This window comes from Danio rerio, chromosome 19, assembly GCF_049306965.1.
Source record: "Danio rerio strain Tuebingen ecotype United States chromosome 19, GRCz12tu, whole genome shotgun sequence".
Lineage (NCBI taxonomy): Eukaryota > Metazoa > Chordata > Actinopteri > Cypriniformes > Danionidae > Danio > Danio rerio.
In genome coordinates this window covers 22,788,556-22,806,620 of record NC_133194.1, presented here as the reverse complement: position 1 = coordinate 22,806,620, position 18,065 = coordinate 22,788,556, and the positions used below count along the sequence as shown (strand labels likewise).

Here is an 18,065-nt window from a genome sequence, read left to right as displayed (position 1 = left end):
GGGTTTAGCTGGGCCACTCAAGGACATTCATCTGCTGGAAGATGAACCATTGCCCCAGTCTGAGGTCAAGAGAACTCTTCCACTTCCTGCTGCTGAAAAACATCCATACAGCATGAAGCGGCCACCACCATGCTTCACTGTAGAGATGGTATTAGCCTGGTGATGAGCAGCGCCTGGTTTTCTCCAAACGTAATGCCTGGCATTCACTCCAAAGAGTTTAATTTTAGTCTCATCAGACCAGAGAATTTTGTTTTTTATGGTCTGAGAGTCCTTCAGATGCAGGTGTATACCTTTTCAAATCATGTCCAATCAACTGAATCTTCCACAGGTGAACTCCAGTTAAGCTGCTGAAATATTTTAAGAATGATCAGTGGAAACAGAATGTACCTGAGCTCAATTTAGAGCTTCACGGCAAAGGCTGACAATACTTGTATTTATTTTTTTCTGTTTTTTTATTTTTAATAAATTTGCAACAATTTAAATATATATATATATATATATATATATATATATATATATATATATATATATATATATATATATATATATATATATATTTTTTTTTTTTACATTTGTCATTATTATTCTACACAGTATTGTGTGTAGAATTTTGAGAAAATAAATTAATCCATTTTGGAATAAGGCAAACATAAAAAATGTGAAAAAAGTGAAACTATGAAGACTATCCGGATGCACTGTACTGCAGCACACCACGATTGCACACAAATATTTCAGATTTGGAATAAAATATATAACTTTTTAAGGCCATATTGCATGCATTTCTTATTCCATAATAAGTAGTAGGGAGATTCCTTAACAATCCATCTTAATAAAAATAACTAATAGGGTTGTTTTCCTTTCTACAGAATGTTTTTGGGGAGTTGGAGAGGGTTACCCCTTTTAATCAATGAAGACTTGAATAGAATTGTATTCAAAGCTACTATTATTTTAGTATGTTATGCTTTTATAATATTCATTTAATATTTTTAGTATTTTTCAGTTTATTTTAATAGTTTATTAGTTTATTTTATCTTTCTATTTTTAGTGCTTCGATATTTCTGTATATACTATGCTATACAATACTATACTATACTATAAATACATCTTACGTTTCATATTTATTTAGTTATTTGATTTTAGTTTTGTTTTAGTTTCTGTTTTTGTTTGTAGATTGGTGTATTTTTTTTGTTTTACATCTGATTTTTGTTTAACATCTGAAAATAATGTAATATTGTGCTTAAATTGAATGCATCTGTTACTATATTCGGCGAAAACTGCCCCTCTAATAACTTGATCCTTTTCTTAAATTTAAGTACTGCAAGTGTTTTATTTGAGCTTAATTGTAGTTCATTATGTTATGTATTTGAATTGTATCACTGACTTAAATGATTCACAATCATAAATACACTAATGTTTGTTACACAATTGTATTTGTTGTAGGCGTCTGAGGGGAGGAACTGGGATGACTACATCTTAGTCTCCAAGGACGGCGAGCCATCTGGGAATGAGGAGCAAAGCGGAACCCCCACAGCTCCACTCTTTAAGAACGTACGAGCCCTGAACAAGGCAGATTTTCAAGACCCTCTGATGGGAACCACATCTGGCTCCTCCAGTCCAGATGATGGAAGCACTCACAGCAAGGACTCCGACTTTACCATTGTTAACCCTACTGACCTTTGAACATCGATTTCCCTGAAATATGACGCATCTTCAACACTTCAGTGACTTCGCTGGATGTTTGCACATATGAACTCAGGCTCATTGCCTCATGTGCCCCCATTGCCCACCAACTAAATTCCATTCTATTTGTTTTTTTAAATCCTGGTAATCCTGGCTGTGTATTTAAGTACGTACTAATTCAAGACGGCTCTTTTCTTCAATTGTGCCCCAATTGTAAGACCCTTATTGTGTACTTTTGCTCCATTACCTACAGTAAATGTGGTATTTAAAGCCATAGAAATGCAACCTCAGCTCAAATGAGATTCTCCATACTGTAATTTAGTTTGAAAGCCCCCTAACGGCTAAAAGCTTTGACCTCACCTAGACGTTTATGTAGAAAACTTAGCTTTGTTTTCTCCTAAATCAATATCCTGTGAAGTACATTTAAAAAACACTTTCTGCCTCAGATAAAAGCTGTTTTCTGCTTCAGTTCTCTGTATCTATCTCTCTCTTTCTCTCTCTCTTTTTTTTTTTTTGAGTAGTGGGTGTTGTAATAAGGATGGGACAGTGACAGATGCTCAGTCTAATAATAACATTCGCTCACTTGCTCACTCATCATTGATTTTTCATGAACCAGTGCCTGAACAGTTGTCCATTTTCTATTTTTGTCTGTATGTTTCTTTTTCTTTTTTTAAAAAAAGATCATAATTTTAGTCAACGACTGTCATTTGTTAAATTATGTACTTTTTTGTTTGCCCTTTTCATATTTTGTGTTATTTTTTAAGACAAAGTCATGTGAAACTTTTACTTTGTAGTTTTTCTTCTGCTGTCAGTAGCTCCATTTTGTCTTGATTCCCGTGATAACTGTGTATTGTTTTGCACACGACACGAGGGATGTTTCTAATACTGATATCCTAATAACTCTGGATGAATAAAAATCATAACTCTTGTCTAATCCAAACATGTGTGCACGAACTACTTTCTTTTAATCTTGATGTTGTTTTTTAGCATCTAGCGGCGGGCAATTGCTATTACAGTCTAAATGTCTGGATTAATAAAGATTTACTTACATTTCTTCGAAGTCGTCATCGGATTCGGATTCTATTATATTTTAATCTTATTCAAATAAATTTGTCGGTTAAAAAATGTGTTATCCTGAAAACTTTTCAAAACACAGGAAGTACTGCGCCTGTACTTAAAAATTTCCATGTGGTAAATATTTAGATTCTTGAAATGTAAATCACATAATAAAAAGTAAAATAATTTGTGCATTTAGTAATTGAGCTATGAATGAATAATGATTTAAAAAATAAAGTTAATCCGTATTACTAAATTTAATATTCGCCATATTTGGTATGATGTTTTCCAATTAGGACCGAGAATGGGAGTGGCGCTTTATTGCAGATCTAGCAAGAGGCACTGACCCAGCGAGCCGCTCATTTCATTAACTTATTTTGATATTTTAATCATTTTAGATATGGTAAGTAACAGAACTGATAAATAAATTAATTATTACACTTTCAGCTGCATTCCACGTACATTCGCTGCTAACATTATCGAGTTATTCCTGTAAAAAAGTTCGCGCGGCAAATCGCCATCAGAAATCAACCCGCGGTCGATTATGTGCATCTGTCAGGAGAGCATAAATATTCGTCCAATTAAGATTTTTTACCCTAAATGCCCAGCTTGCCTAATGAAGAAACACGATAAGACCGTGTTCGGGATCTATCCGGTTTCGGCCGCGTGTGGATTGAGCATTTAGAAAGTTAACGTTAGCGTTATTCGTTTAGCTTTTCGACGGACTTTGGGGTTTGTTTTTGTAAAAAGCTTAGGTAGCAAAACGCGTGGCCTTGTTTCTCATTCAAAATGGTTCAGGGGGTTCAGTTACCCGTGTGCCTGATATGTGGTTTGTATTCACAGGTAATCGTTTTTCCTTTTATGCATCTCAATAACCGTCTGGTTGTTTTGAGGCCTAGTTTTGTTTTATGTTGTGCTCACGAAGCGTCCGTTCTTTTTTTAAACAAATGTATATTGAATGTGATGATGAAAGTTTTCTAAAATACACACAGGATATCCAGAAGCATCGTCAGGGTTTTCCGTCCTCCCTGAAGTTGTCTAACGGTTACATTTTACCTGAGGGGAAAATGACGCCCAACACACTGTTCGTCGGCGGTATTGATATGAAGGTAAAGATGATCATGTTAAACTACTATTCGGTTTTTGAGGCCTTTACGATTTCAGATTCAGTCTACGGTTGACGATACATAGTGTTTTGTCTTTTGTCCAATCTGATATATTTTCTATCAGGTGGATGAGAACGAGATCAGGGAATTCTTTGCCAAGTATGGCTCAGTGAAAGAAGTTAAAATCATCACTTATCGAGGAGGAATTTGCAAAGGGTGAGTGAGTGAGTGAGTGAGTGTTGTAGATTTCCTGCAAAAAACTACTGGTTTCCAAGACTAAAAAAAATACTCAAATCCTTATCCAACCAGCTTATGCTACACTAGTTGTTGGCAGATTTGTTTCCATCTGGCAAAAATCAGATGAAAATGCAGTGAAACTTTTGCTTTCTGATGCAGATTAGTTTAATTGGACTATAATGTTTAATTATTTTAACTTTTTTTTTAATCCCTTTTATTAATTTGGGACCTTGCTGTGAGACTTAGGCATGGGTTGGTAAAAGATTCTCACGGTATGATGTCCTTGGATAAAAATATTACGATTTTACAGTATTGTGATTGCTGCTCTAAAATATATTCTTTTTAAAATGTCTGGGTAAAAACTAAAACGTTTTTCCATTTTAAACCCAATATATTTTATTTTAAGACATGTTTATAATATTTTGGAACAGTAAATATGTCAAACTAAATTATTCACTTTTGCTGTCTACATTTATTTCAAAAACCGGAACGATAAAGCAGAAAATTTTGACAGTTTTAAAACCTTGACTTTTTCAAACTGCGGTTTACCTTGAAAGCAGTTATCGTCCCATACCTAGGGTGGCACTGTGGGTAGCAGTTTATGGGTAGAGTAGAGCGGGTAGATTTTGTATGAAGCAAAACAATCAGTATGTGCAATAAATGTAACTTTATTTATAATATTCATAATATTAGCTTTATTCTATAACCTGGGCAAACAGTTCTTGGCACATGCATTGAGCGTGAGTTTCCAGTCTCTTTGTGGTGTCAGATTGCATGCTCAAGACACAAATTCATTTATCAGAATAAAGTCATGCCTGCATTTATAGCAGTTACTGTATCTTTTTGAACTATCACAGGGAAGAACCATTTTGATAAAAACATGCATCTTTATTCTGTCACCTCATGCCTGAGTGGGCGTTAATGTTATCAAGCCAATTGTGATCGTTGAGTTGCATAATATAATTTTACAGAGGTCCACTGTGATTTGAGAATTCAGTTTTGGCAGAACTATTATAAGGGGTAGTTCACCCAAAACTGTATTCTTATGTCATTTATTCACCCTTGATTCAAATCTGTTTGAGTTTCTATCCTCTGTTGAACACCAAAGAATATATTTTGTAGAAAGCTGGAAACCTGTAATTGTCTTCCATAGTTGGAATAACATGCTATGCAAGTCAATAATTACACGTTTTTAGCTTTTTTTCAATATATTTTCTAATGTTCAACAAAATAATAAAAAAAAAAAAATCAATCGAACCACTTGAGGGGGGAGTAAAAAAAAAGTTTCTTTTTAATAAAAGCTGCATTAAATAATTTATTAAAATATCTTTGTATTCAAACTGCCTATATATTTTTTCCCATTTTAATTAATTGTCTGTTGTCTTTATTACAGATATGGTTTCGTTTATTTCAGTGAGGATGTTGATATCCAGACTATCGTTGATGTAAGGTCTCTTACATGTGGATGTGACTTTGTTTTACATTTTCTGTCAATGCATATATTATAAGTAATTCTTAAACATTTTAAATCTATTACAGCAGCCGATCAGTTTTAAAGGGAAAAAACTCAAACTGGGACCTGCAATCATGAAAGAGCGAAGTTCTCGTGAGTCCTTTCTTGTTTTTCACTTTGTATTTGGTCTTTCTAACATAATGGAAATGTCAATGTTGAATATACATTTAATAAACCTAAAATATTTTTGCTGCAATTTCAAGGATTTGTTATAGATCTAAATATTGGATTCACTCTAATATTTTAAATTAATTCTGAAATCAGAACTGAACACCATTAAAAAATTGCATACTGTATAGCAGGCCCAGCTACAACTTTAGTTCACAATATATAATGGTCAAATAATATATTTATAAATGATGTAATATTCTGTTAATGTGTGTGAGAGCTCCATGGTTCTGGATAAAATGAGAATTACTATTTTGCTTGAGTTATTTCTCATGATTCTCTCACAATTCTGCAGAACTATATTTTAAAGATTTACCCTTGAAACTTACTACCTCTTTTTTTTTTTAAACAAGATGGCAATAAAATTAGACCGTATTCTTTGCTTCAAATTATTGTAACTTAAAACAATGTAATTTATCAGAAATTGGGTTATTGACTGTATATGCTTTATATTGTATGGTAAAATAATTTAATTATACTTCTATTATTACTATTATTGTTATTTTGCAAACGTGGTAAAAAACAATAATATTAAATGTGGGCTTATAGTTGGTTTAAATCATATACCGTAAAAGATATAGACGTAGTATCCATGACTTCTCCTATAGATTTCTGAAGAGTGCAAATTAAGCTACAAATAGGCAAGGCCAACCAACTGGGAGTTACCAAAAAAGGGCAGAGGCGGAGCTACAGATGCCTGCTAGCATTTTGCTTAAAAAGATTTTCTTTGGTAGAAATTCTTAATACTTCATTACCTGCTAGTCTTTTGTGTTCCGACCACATGTGCTTGGTTGTTCACTATATCAATTAAGTGTTTCGTCTTTTAAAAACCCTGTTGTAATGCATTGAGCCACTAAGCACTGTTTTTAATACATTCTTCTACATGAGGAAAAGCAAATTACTCCCAAATACTTTAAATATAGTCTGTGTTAGTAAATGCAAGGCTGTTTATGAAATCCAAGCATAACACTTTATGACAACATTTCAGATGACTGTTCTATAGCCTACCGCTAATCAATCTGTCAGATTTTGGAGAACATTACAGGTCTAAAGAAAACTATAAATGATTAATTATTTTAAATAAACCACATGTATGTATATATATGGTATACAAGTATATAAATTTATCTCACCTGGGAAATGAAGGCCACTTGAATGATTTGTGAACGCAGTTGAGTGCACTCATCATGCCATATTATCTGATTATTGTTGGAAATCTCCAAAAGCCAATTGTGTAAGCCACAAAACAACTAAAATACGATGTATTTGCTGACTTGCCAGTGACGTGATTGCAACCAGTGAGACCTAGTTGTCACTTAAGTAGCCACACCCTTAATTAAGCAGTCTTAAAATAAAAGAAACGGATGAGGTATAAAAAAAAATATTTGATTGATTTGAATTTTGTTTGACTCTGATGCTGTATTAACATTAATATGAAAGTCACAGGATTTTTTTTCCTTCTTGAATCCCAGGGTCAGTGTCATCTCCAATGATTGGTCCATCACAGTGGGTAAACCCCCCCCCATATATGTACTGCAGCTGCTGTCCTCCAGGCCTGGCCCCACCATCACCTGTATTTAGTGGAGGAAATCAGTACATGCAGGTAACTTATTTTTATTTATTATTTATTTTTGTCTATAAACCATGCATTAAAATGTTACTTGGAGAAATTAGGAATTGATGAGGTAAATCTTTTTTTTTTTTTTTTTCCAGCCTTATTCTTACTCCAGTCCTCCAGGAATTATGGTTCCACAGGTGCCAATGAACTATGCACAGACCACGTATGCCTATCAGGTACATAACCACCATTCGCAGATGATATTGCTTTCAAACGCCCTCTTAGGCTGCATTTACATTGCAGATTTTTGTCTTTGTTTATTTTTTTTTCTGACCAGCTTACATCTTTTAAAAGCAAGTTGTATTAGATGTTGGACAAGGGCATTATATAACTCTAGGGTTGGATATTGTTTTAATTTTAGCTGTTCCAATTCTACCCATCAATTTCAATTCCATTTTGTAGCATTCATGCTATAACCAGTAGGGTATAAGTCTTTAAGGCATGGCTCATCCAAAATTAATTAATTTATTTATTTAAAATAGTTGGCTGATTACAGCGTTATGGACGTGACATTTGCAGAAAAAAAATGAAACCTATATACTCGGAGAATGTATATGTTAACAGAATATTGAAATATCTTTTTATATTTTTATTACCCCTTAACCATGGAGTTTAGGCATCAAAAAAATATCAGTCTATGCAGGTGTTTTATATTTAAAATGACGGCAAAATGAATGCGTTACGGACGTGACAAAAAAAAGACATGAGTTTTGTGAGTTGACATACTTGGTTAAAATTCTGTGAATAAAAATGCAGAAGCCAAAAATGTTTATAACAGTCAAAAGGATAAGGGTTGGCTCTGCATGGGACATTTATAATTCATTTAATTTAGTTATTCATTTTTGCATTAATGAGGGAAAACTATCGTTACGGACGTGACTTGTCTTCGTTACGGACGTGATTGCTCTGAAATTGACAGTTGACACATTATGAAAATCAGATAAATGCTTTCAAAACTTGACAAAAGACCTATTTGTGGATATCTGTTGGGTGTGTAAACCAATAAACTTTAACCACTGAGACATCTGAATGGTAAGGTTGCACAATTAATCAAACTTTTATAGATATCACCTTGTTATATTTAATTCGTATTATGGCATGTGTGTTGTTAAAGGTTAACGCACGTTCGAATGTTCAAAACTCAATTAGTAAACAGTGGTGCATGCTAACATGGTGCTTTTATTCTCTGAATAATATAGAATTAATAATAAACATAATCAGCTATAATAGGCCTATGTTTATCGGGCTCCTTTCCAGACAAACTTGAATTGAATCATTACCCGACTGTTAGTGCGCAAGACCGTGTCTACGTGGCGAATATTCAAAATCTAGTTGTGTCACAGTTATGGCAATATTATATTTGACAAAGTTTATTTTAGTTTATTCTAGTTAATGTGTTAGTCAATAGCTTAATTTGTCCACTCGCGCTTGCTTTCTTTTTCTCGTCGGCAGTCACTTCAGGACAGGTTGAAAAAATTTAAACAGAGGACCAGGATATGAGAGAGAACTTTATTATGAAAGGTTTTGTGAAAAATAGCCATTAATTGCAGGCATGTACGATGTATGACTATAATGTTTATATTTTTAGGCTATAGTTTATAACCGATTGTGTAAAATATTGAATGACATTACAGCTGCAGGTTCTATCGATTTACTAACAAATTAAATGCTATAATGTAGTTAAAGCTTAGATCAATATCAAGATTTTATTCTTATTTTGCCGCCTGTAAAATAATTTTAATAAGCACTCAAGCACATTTGCCGGGTGCTTGAAATCTTTGAAAATGTTTTCTTTTTAATGTAGGCTATAGCCTATTTTCCAGCTTTGAAAGTGCTTAGATTTTGGATAAAGGGCTTGGAAAATTAATTGTGTCGCTATGATAATTTATCTTTATAAATAGTTATTTAATTAATAAAATAAACATATTTATGCTCTGCATGAAATGAAAACTCCGCTGTGGCCTGTGCAAGTGCCTGCAGCAAGACCCACGGCGTGCGCATTTTGAGCAATGGGAAAAGACCAGATGCATGGAGGTTATTGATTTTGCACCCTGCATGCGCGCCTCGCGTTTTGCCATTGCCCGCTTTGTGAGCTCCAGAGGAAAAGCATGTTACCTCAGTGGCGTCTTTCATTCTTCAACCAAATGAAAGCAGAGGCGGGGTTTCCTTTGAGGTGACAAAGTGTGTTGTCAAGATACGGCGAACTTTTTAATAATGGAGTAGAGACTTGTGGTCGCTCTTTTAAGTCATCCAAAGTTGTATGACTTTACAAATCTTGAATTTCATAATATTATTTTAAAAATTAAATTATGACAACATTGACAGCAACATTAGCGCACAATAGACCAGCTGATTCAGTTGTTACCAAAAGTGACATACCAAAGAGCACCGTGCTCCTTTTTTTCTTGTCAATTTAAAATGCATTGCGGAGCGCCTCACGTCTCTGGAATGAAAAAGTGCGTTCGTTGTGATCGGCCTCTATGAGCAAAACATATTTGTTAACTCGCAGAACAGTAACACGTGCAAACACACGTGCTTACAGATGTATTTTGCCAAAGAAGCTAAATGAAAGAAGGATATTCTGCCCACAGTTTGACACAGGAGTTGACGAACCAGCGCTGATGCTGGTCGTCTGTGCAGCCTGGAGCCGCGTCATAAACTCAACTAGGTATATTGATGATTTAGTGCAGACTAACCAACAAACCATTTTTTTTCCATTTGGAAAATAACAGTTATTATTAGTTCTTATATACATTTTTAAATAGCCTACATAGCCTAATCTAAATATCAAACAAAGCCAAATATTTTATGATAACTTCGCACCAAACTGATGCTTTCATTTTACAGCTTATAAAACATGTATGCAAATTAATACAGTATCATATGTAAATAACAAAATTGTTATATCCTTAGCCTATATTTAACAAAAAGTATAGGTTCAAAGCCTTATGGTTCATTGTCATTATCTTTCACTATACTCAGCGCGCGCGCGCACATGAACCGCAAGTAAGACAGAGGAAATAGGCTAATAAATCATAATTAAGACAATTTTTAAACTAATGACCTCTATTAAAATGTTGACAGGTTTTGTAATATTATAACAGCGGAGCATTAATTGAATGCATTTTTTCCGTAAAGCAATCTATTTGAGCTAGCCTAATATTTTTTAATTGACGGAAGAAAAAAAAACACGATTGGACAAACAGTCTATGCCGATTCTTAAAAAGTATTCAGTCAATGTTTTCGTTTTGTAATCCTAATTTGTCATTTAAGTAAAAAGGTTTAGAGCAGGATTTATTTTATTATTTTTGTTAGTTTATTCAGTTATTCTGTGCTGCTAAAAAACACTGCAGGTGCGTGAAGATGCTCCTTCTGTATGCTGTTTGCATGTTAAAATAACCTAAATCAATATTTTAAATTCAATATTTAATGTGTCAGACAAAATAGGCACGTCAATTTTTTTTATTAAATAATATTTTGATATTAATCTGTTAACGGTTAATATCGCTTAACGAGCGGTTGTTGATTGGCAACATGAATCGAAATCAGCATTCCTAGTTTGGCATAAATTGTATCTTAACTATTTGATCTATTATTTGATGGTCAGTTACCCTATCTACAAAAGAAACAAGAAGTGCTTCAACACAAGGTGCTGCATCGCCAAAACACCAAGATTATGCGCCAAGATTATGGCATGTAAAATGTTGTTCTCTTTATTAAACATTTATTTTTGAAATGTTACTAAAATGGTTTATAGCTAACTGAAATGTTCAGTTCTTGATATAACATATGGATGTTATGTAATGTAAGTCAGTAATTGTAATGCAGCATCATAATGAACAAATATGCGCTAGTCATTGGCTTATATTAATAAGGAGTTCAAAAATGGTCACTTCCGTAACGCAAAATTGTAGTTGTTTAAAGCAAAGACCTGAGATGAGTTGGCGATCATAATTAGTATGGACATATTTTGGCTTTGTATACAAAGTTTCATTTTATTTGTTATAATATTTATTCCACAATATAAACTTTTTTATTAAATCGTTACGGACGTGACACGTGACCGAAGCTGCGTGATGTCTTAAATATGTAGCTCATAAATCAAAAGGGCAGTAATGTTATGAAAAAGTAAGAGTAATTATTTATACTACAGACTCCAATCCTTCTGCAGAATGATTACTGTTAACATAAAGCATGGTAAAGGTGAGTCTTTAATCCCTTTTTCTAAACCACGAAATGTGGTTGGATTATAATGAAATTTACCATTGGCACAATCCTCATATTTCATGGATAAACAAACCAATTTCCTTAAAAATTCAACAAGAGCACATCATTACAATAAAATATAGACCTTAATGAGCAAATTTAAATAGGTTTTGTTATTTTGGTCAAAAGTTTATTTTTTCATGATAAGGTTGACATTTTCATGGAATTGACCAGTTTCAAACCTTCTTTTTTTCTTTCTTCTGTTAAGAAAGAAGAACCTTTTAACCATTGACGTCCTTAGTAAAAAAGCAAATACTTTGAAAGTCAATCATTACAGGTTTCCAGCTTCCTTCAAAATACCTTTTTGGGTTTAGCAGAAAAAAGAAAATCCGCTTTGAAACAAATGGCAGCTTTTTTTTTTTTTCATTTTGGTTAAACTATCCTTTTTAACTGTGAGAATTTGTCAAATAATTAGCACTTTCTTTACGGAATAAAATAGATTGCAAATAGTTTAAACGCCTGATCTTGATTTTTATAAATTCCTTGTCATGGTGAACGACTGATACAGAGTACCAATTTTGATGTTTCAACTGTTATATAACTTTGCTATTGCATAAGGCAGGGGAGTTTAGCTCCAACCCCATCAAACACACTAATCTGTGTCCGAAACTGCCTACTACTCAGTAGGTACTGTATTTGAATTTAAACGTACTACTGTTAGAAAACTGCATTCTAAACAGTATGAATGTGAAAAGTATGAATGGAATTTGGACGTACTACATCCGCCATTTTGTCAAGATCACGTGACCTACCCTCGTCAGTTTCGTCGCTTCCCATTCATGAATTCTCTCGCGGGGCATCATGGGATAGCACAGCATGCATGGGATGCGCACTCCAGAATCTCGCCGGAAGTAGTAGGTCATCTGGGTACTTCTTGCATACTGATTTTTGAATTCTAGTTTGGATTTTGGACACCCCCGGCATGAGCACATTTTCCCTCAAAGTATAAGATCTCACCTCACTTAAGAATAAATAAGGATGTTGCATAAATGTAATGGTCGGCAGCTTTACAAATAAAAATAATGTATAAAACTGATATGGTAAGAAGAATTACTAACAATGCAGTTTGGAAACATTGCTCATGTGCTGTATCGCTGCTGATGTATAACCCGGGCATGCACGTGCATCTTCTTCTGCTTGCAAACTGTTTACTGGAGCATCCCTCGTTTAAATATAGTAGAACATGTTATCAAGCTGCCAGATACAGCTTTAGTTCTAAGGTGACCACCTTTTAATATGTTTTAAGTGTGAGAGACTGCTATTCCTAATATTAGCTGTCTGGTATGTTGTCACAGGTCTCAACAATCCATTAAAAACTGATAAGTAATGAATAAATTCTCTACTTTAAGAGATTCTACTTTTAAAGTAGAGTCTACTTTAAGAGACAGTAGACCGTGTGTAAGAGTTCTCACTTCAGAGCTCTGTCTACAGTGCAAGTGGATTAGCTGCAGTGATGTGAGCACAACAACCGCTCATAGTGTCTCACACACACTATAAAATCACAGCTTATGAGTAATATTGAGTACTGAATGTTGGTAAATGTTTTGTAGCCTTTTACTTCCATTAGATGAAATGTTTTCATTTAAAGCTGCTACTGGGTGGAAATGTGAGTAGTGTGTCCATGCCAACACATGTCCTTGTAGATAGATACAGCTGTGAAATGCTCACAGGTATTCACCGTGCGAGAATGACTGAAAAAGTTAGGAATTGATCAACTGAATCGCAATGCATGCATTATCGAATACCCAGTTCTTTGACATTTGGAACTGGTTTTAAAATGCAGTTCTTTTTTTATGAGCCACAGTATCAATTTAAACTTGGTAAAGGCAAGCTTCTTTGGTGATGGTGTATGCAATGTTAGATTTTATGTTTAGCTGCTATTTGCGCGGACTATTCAAGCCATTAAACAGCTGAGCCACTCCAAGTCTTTCAAGCACTCTCCTAAAACACTGCTGCTGGATCAACATTCACTATCACAATCACTGGTGCCATTATTTGTTACTCTAGGTAGGTTTGCAAACTGGTTCTTTTCATTGCCTCTTCCTCAGACTATAGCTCTTTGCATTTCCCATGGTCATCGTAGTTGCTTGTCATCTGACAGCATTAAGTGATTGACAGTTAATATCTACGTAGCAGAGAAGATGGTCACTTTTTCTTTATATGGACACACCTTAATAAAATGGGAATGGTTGGTGATACTATTTTCCTGTTTGTGGCACATTAGTATATGTGAAAACATGTTTTTCTCTCTTTGTTGAAAAAACAAAAGTTTGATCCAAGGTGGCCGATTTATTAAGGTGTATCCATATAAATGGCCCACCCTGTATATATCATGCACACATATACACAGCATTTTTTGTTCTTGTTTATGAGATTCAAGATTTGAGACTCTGTTCTGAAATACAATTTCTATACATAAACAATGCCTGAATTTGATCTAAAGCAGAATCTAAAGTTTTTATTTATTTTATTTTTCTGTTTACACATATGTGGTCCTTATTCGGTGTATCACATGGTAGGAAAAAAATGTAATTTGTGTCACTTGAACCATGCAGTGCAAATGTAGCCTTGGTTAGGAGGACACTGGGATATCATGCTTTTTCACATTTTTCTAGACCCATTGGTAAAATAAATGTTATTTGAGAAAGTCTGCTATTGTGAAATTTTTTATTTTTTTTTTTTCTCTTAGTATCCCCTGCCACAGTGGTGTGGAGAGCAAAGGACGAGGCTTGTCAATCAGGTCAGCTCCAGTCTTTTTTTTGGGGTGGGGGTTCAGTTGGTTCAGTTCTGTTGAACTGAAATGTTATTGTTAGTTAAATTTTCATGCCAAGAAAACCTAACTTTGTGCCCTTTTCCAATTTTAAAATCTGTTTTTTTTTTTTTTTTATTGGTGTTTAACAAGACCATGCATTGTAGTATACAATACGATTTAGAAAAAAACAACACTAATATCCTCAAAATAAAATTATTAAAATGTATGATTTAAAAACAAACATTCTCTGAGAGGAATAAAAGTTATTAAATATTAATATTTCACAAGTTTACATTAAAAGATAATAAAATTCAAGTAAAGGAGTGAATATTTCCTCTTTCCAGTTATTTACTGTGTATTAAAGCTAAAACCAACAGGACCAGGTAAGCCTTTAATTTAGTCTAAAACAGTTGCTGGTCTTGAACTTGACCTTTTCCTTTAATAATATAATACTTTCTAGAGCTATCTTTTTTTTTTTCTTGTTTATTAAAGCAATAGATTATTTAATCCAGAGGGAAATCTAAATGAGGAACCCAACAATAAATAATACAATTTCATAGTTCTGTATGTGGAGTTGCATGTTTATTTTTTTCTTTTGTGCATATATGAAACATAATTTGGTCTTAATGTAATTGCTTGCCATATAACTGGACAAAGATGTTAAACAACCATGATTAGTCTAGCGTTCTTGCCTTGCCCAGGAAATTACATTGAGAAGACTGTGTAATCCTGTCCAAAACTGCTGCCTTTAGCATTTTAATAATGTTTGAAGAGCTGTCAGTGCAGCGTACCAATAGGTACTGGCTTCATTATGGTGCATGGTACAGATCCTAAGGCCAGAGATGCTCAAGTGCTCACAATCAGTTTATTTTCTCAAAGTTGTGTTTTGGTGCTTATGTGGCAGAATAAGTCTTATGATCCTTTTCTTGTAAAGTGTTACATTTTATTTTTATTATTATTATTATCATCATTACTAATGCATTGAGAGATCTATTTTACTATAGAATAGTAGTATAATTGGTCTAACTTGGTCATGTTGTGCTTTTTCAAACCTTTAGATGGCAGTGGCGATTTACTGTGAAATAAATATACTGTATCCTCCTGAAGCTTCATCAATATTATAAGAAATGTATGTAACTTTGTGTTTCAGAATTTTGTGGATTGTGGAGTGCAGACTTTGCTAACCCTTATGTAGCCTTCACTACTAGCACAGACTTCTTGGTAAGTTTGTGAGGAGGTGACACTGCGGCATTTTTTCTGTGATTATTTTATTATTATTATTATTATTATTATTAAAAAAAAAATATATATATATATATATATATATATATATATATATATATATATATATATATATATATATATATATATATATATATATATATATAATTTCACCAGATGGTTTAATAGTGCTACTTTGAAAAGAAAGGTTGAATTTAGACTGACCGTGGTAATTTTGTAGGGAGTGGTTCATAAATTAAAAATAATAAACAATAGAAATAAAATGGAGCAAAGAGTAAATGTAAGAAATGTATCCCAAAAAAGTCGAATAGTAAAATGTAAAATAACACTGCATAGACTGCATTGTATTAATAATTCAGTAGAATTGTTGTATATTAATGTCTTTTAAAACACATGCAAATGATAAACATTCTCTCTGTTTTGGTTAAACTTACTCTGTACTCTGAATGTTCACAACAGGTTAAAAGTTTTTTTTTTTTTATGTATTTTTTTAATAATAGTAACGATAATAATAATTATTATTGATATTGGAGTGATTTCTGAAGGATCATGTGAATCTGAAGACTGGAGTAATAAAGCTAAAAATCATCTTTAAAATCACTGGAATATATGATTATTTTATAGTGCAGAAACATTTCACAATTTTACAATTTGTTTTGTATTTTTGATGATATAAATGCAGTTTTGGTGTGCAGGAGAAGCTTATTTTAAAACAGTCCTACTGACCCCAAATTTTTGACTGGTAATGTATTCTGATCTGTGCTGCCGATTAACTATAATCCAAGCACAAAATGACAGATCCTGCGCTGTGACTTTTGTAGACTTACACATTGCGCTTAATATATTGTGCAGCCCTATGAGAAGGTAGTTTAATAAAAAATGTATTCTTTTTTTTATTATTCTTTTTTTATTATTATTATTATTATTATTTATTTTTTTTTTTTTTTTGTCGTTTTTATTGGCCACTTTCTTTCTTTTTAAGGTAGATGCCCAAAGAAGCACGGGAGAGCAACTTGGAGCAGTGGACTTCATTGGCTGTGTGTTTTCACACACCGTTGCAGATAGGGTCTGCATGAGTGTGATGTGAAGGTGTATTTTGAGGGAACAACATTATGACGGGATGAATATACTTTAACCTCACATCCACTGACTTTTGACAAGCTTTGTTTGCTTTTTTTTTTTTTTTTTCCCTCATTTATTTGTAATGTCTGTGTTTTCCTTTCTGCGTCATGGCCAACTAACTTTAAAGACACTTTTAAGCTCACGAATGTGTATTTATATTTTATTTGTTTCATTATTTTAAAGTTTGACTCATTGTTAGTAATGCACCATATGCATTTAGGTAACTGTTCGATTGCGTTCAGTGTGTTTTCAAGCAATGTTCAGTTTGCTTGTTCAAGCGAGTGTTCACCTTTTATAGTAGTTTGATTTTGGGGTTTTCACAAGGGCACATGTTCAAACTTTTTTGATTTGGTTGTTAAACACTAGGGTACAGTGGCTCCCCCTCCTTTTTTATTGATTTATGTTTATACATCTGCTTGCTACATCGGTTATCACTGTACTTTTTTCTTTTTTCTTTCTTAAGCTGGTTTTCTTGTCAGCGCAGTTATTAGGTGTAAATAAAATGATTGCATTAATTCAAAATTGAAAATAAAATTTTCTACTCTGCCCGTAAGTCACAGCAGGTCACAGGATGACTGACCTGTTTTAAATTAAAGCGATGATGGAATATTGATATCACTGTGAACACAGTCATGCTGCATTTTTCGGTTTTCCAGCACTTTTTCACACCAGTTCATTTTGTTGTTTGACTGTTTGTTTTTAAATTGTGGTTTTAATAGTTTACTAAGAGTTATGGGGTGTTTTACTAAACACAAAGCACTGTTATCTTTGTACATAGTGTTGCAACACTTTTTGTTCTTATGGGGGACACATTCATCAGATTCTTTTAAAACCCAATTCTGACAGACTTGTATTGAAATTTCTCTTTTATTTCCTCATTTCCCATCGGCTCATGGGAGTTGTGGTTTCTATTGTGCCTTGCTATGAGAGCTGCTTCTAATCACTGTACTCTGGGTTTTGCCCGTGTATATATGTTTTGGATTTTGATGTTGGCATTGTACGATGTTGCTGTTTTTGTTAATAATAAAAAATAAAGTTTAATTAATTTGGTGTTGTCTCAGACTTATTACTGCGATTACATGACTCAAGTCCAGAGGTTTTTTGCTCAGCATAGAGCTCTGAAATTATTGGTTGGTGGTTGTTGTTTTTAACAAATTTGTGTGTTAGAAGCTGTACTAAATTAGTTTTTTATTTTACCAGACATCTGTAGACAGTATGTCATTTAAATATTTTTTTGATTGTTTATAGGTATTTTTGAGTAACACAATTGTTTGATGTGAGCTAGTAACATTTTTTTAACTTAAG

The 18,065-nt window shown here is 33.4% G+C and overlaps 3 protein-coding genes across 14 annotated transcripts in view; all 3 read left to right on the top strand.

The window, feature by feature from the left end:
- tbc1d5 (TBC1 domain family, member 5) overlaps positions 1-2,620 on the top strand; it is a 42,565-nt gene extending 39,945 nt beyond the window's left edge. For all 9 annotated transcript variants that reach the window (XM_005170012.4, XM_073930637.1, XM_073930640.1 and 6 more), the window contains one exon: positions 1,441-2,620. In XM_005170012.4, coding sequence (XP_005170069.1) covers positions 1,441-1,680 — 240 coding nt within the window. In that variant the 3' untranslated portion in view covers positions 1,681-2,620. The remainder of the gene's footprint in view (positions 1-1,440) is intronic.
- The window catches only part of pals2b (protein associated with LIN7 2, MAGUK p55 family member b), a 349,623-nt gene that overhangs the window by 2,230 nt on the left and 329,328 nt on the right, over positions 1-18,065 (top strand). The window lies entirely within an intron of this gene.
- dazl (deleted in azoospermia-like) lies at positions 3,037-17,810 on the top strand. Of its 4 annotated transcripts, none has more exons than XM_005170072.6 (10): positions 3,037-3,139; positions 3,729-3,845; positions 3,967-4,058; positions 5,473-5,524; positions 5,619-5,685; positions 7,233-7,363; positions 7,474-7,554; positions 14,334-14,384; positions 15,547-15,617; positions 16,625-17,810. In XM_005170072.6, the coding sequence occupies exons 1-9, from the start codon at positions 3,137-3,139 to the stop codon at positions 15,589-15,591; spliced, it is 639 nt and encodes a 212-aa protein (XP_005170129.1). In that variant the 5' UTR covers positions 3,037-3,136; the 3' UTR covers positions 15,592-15,617; positions 16,625-17,810.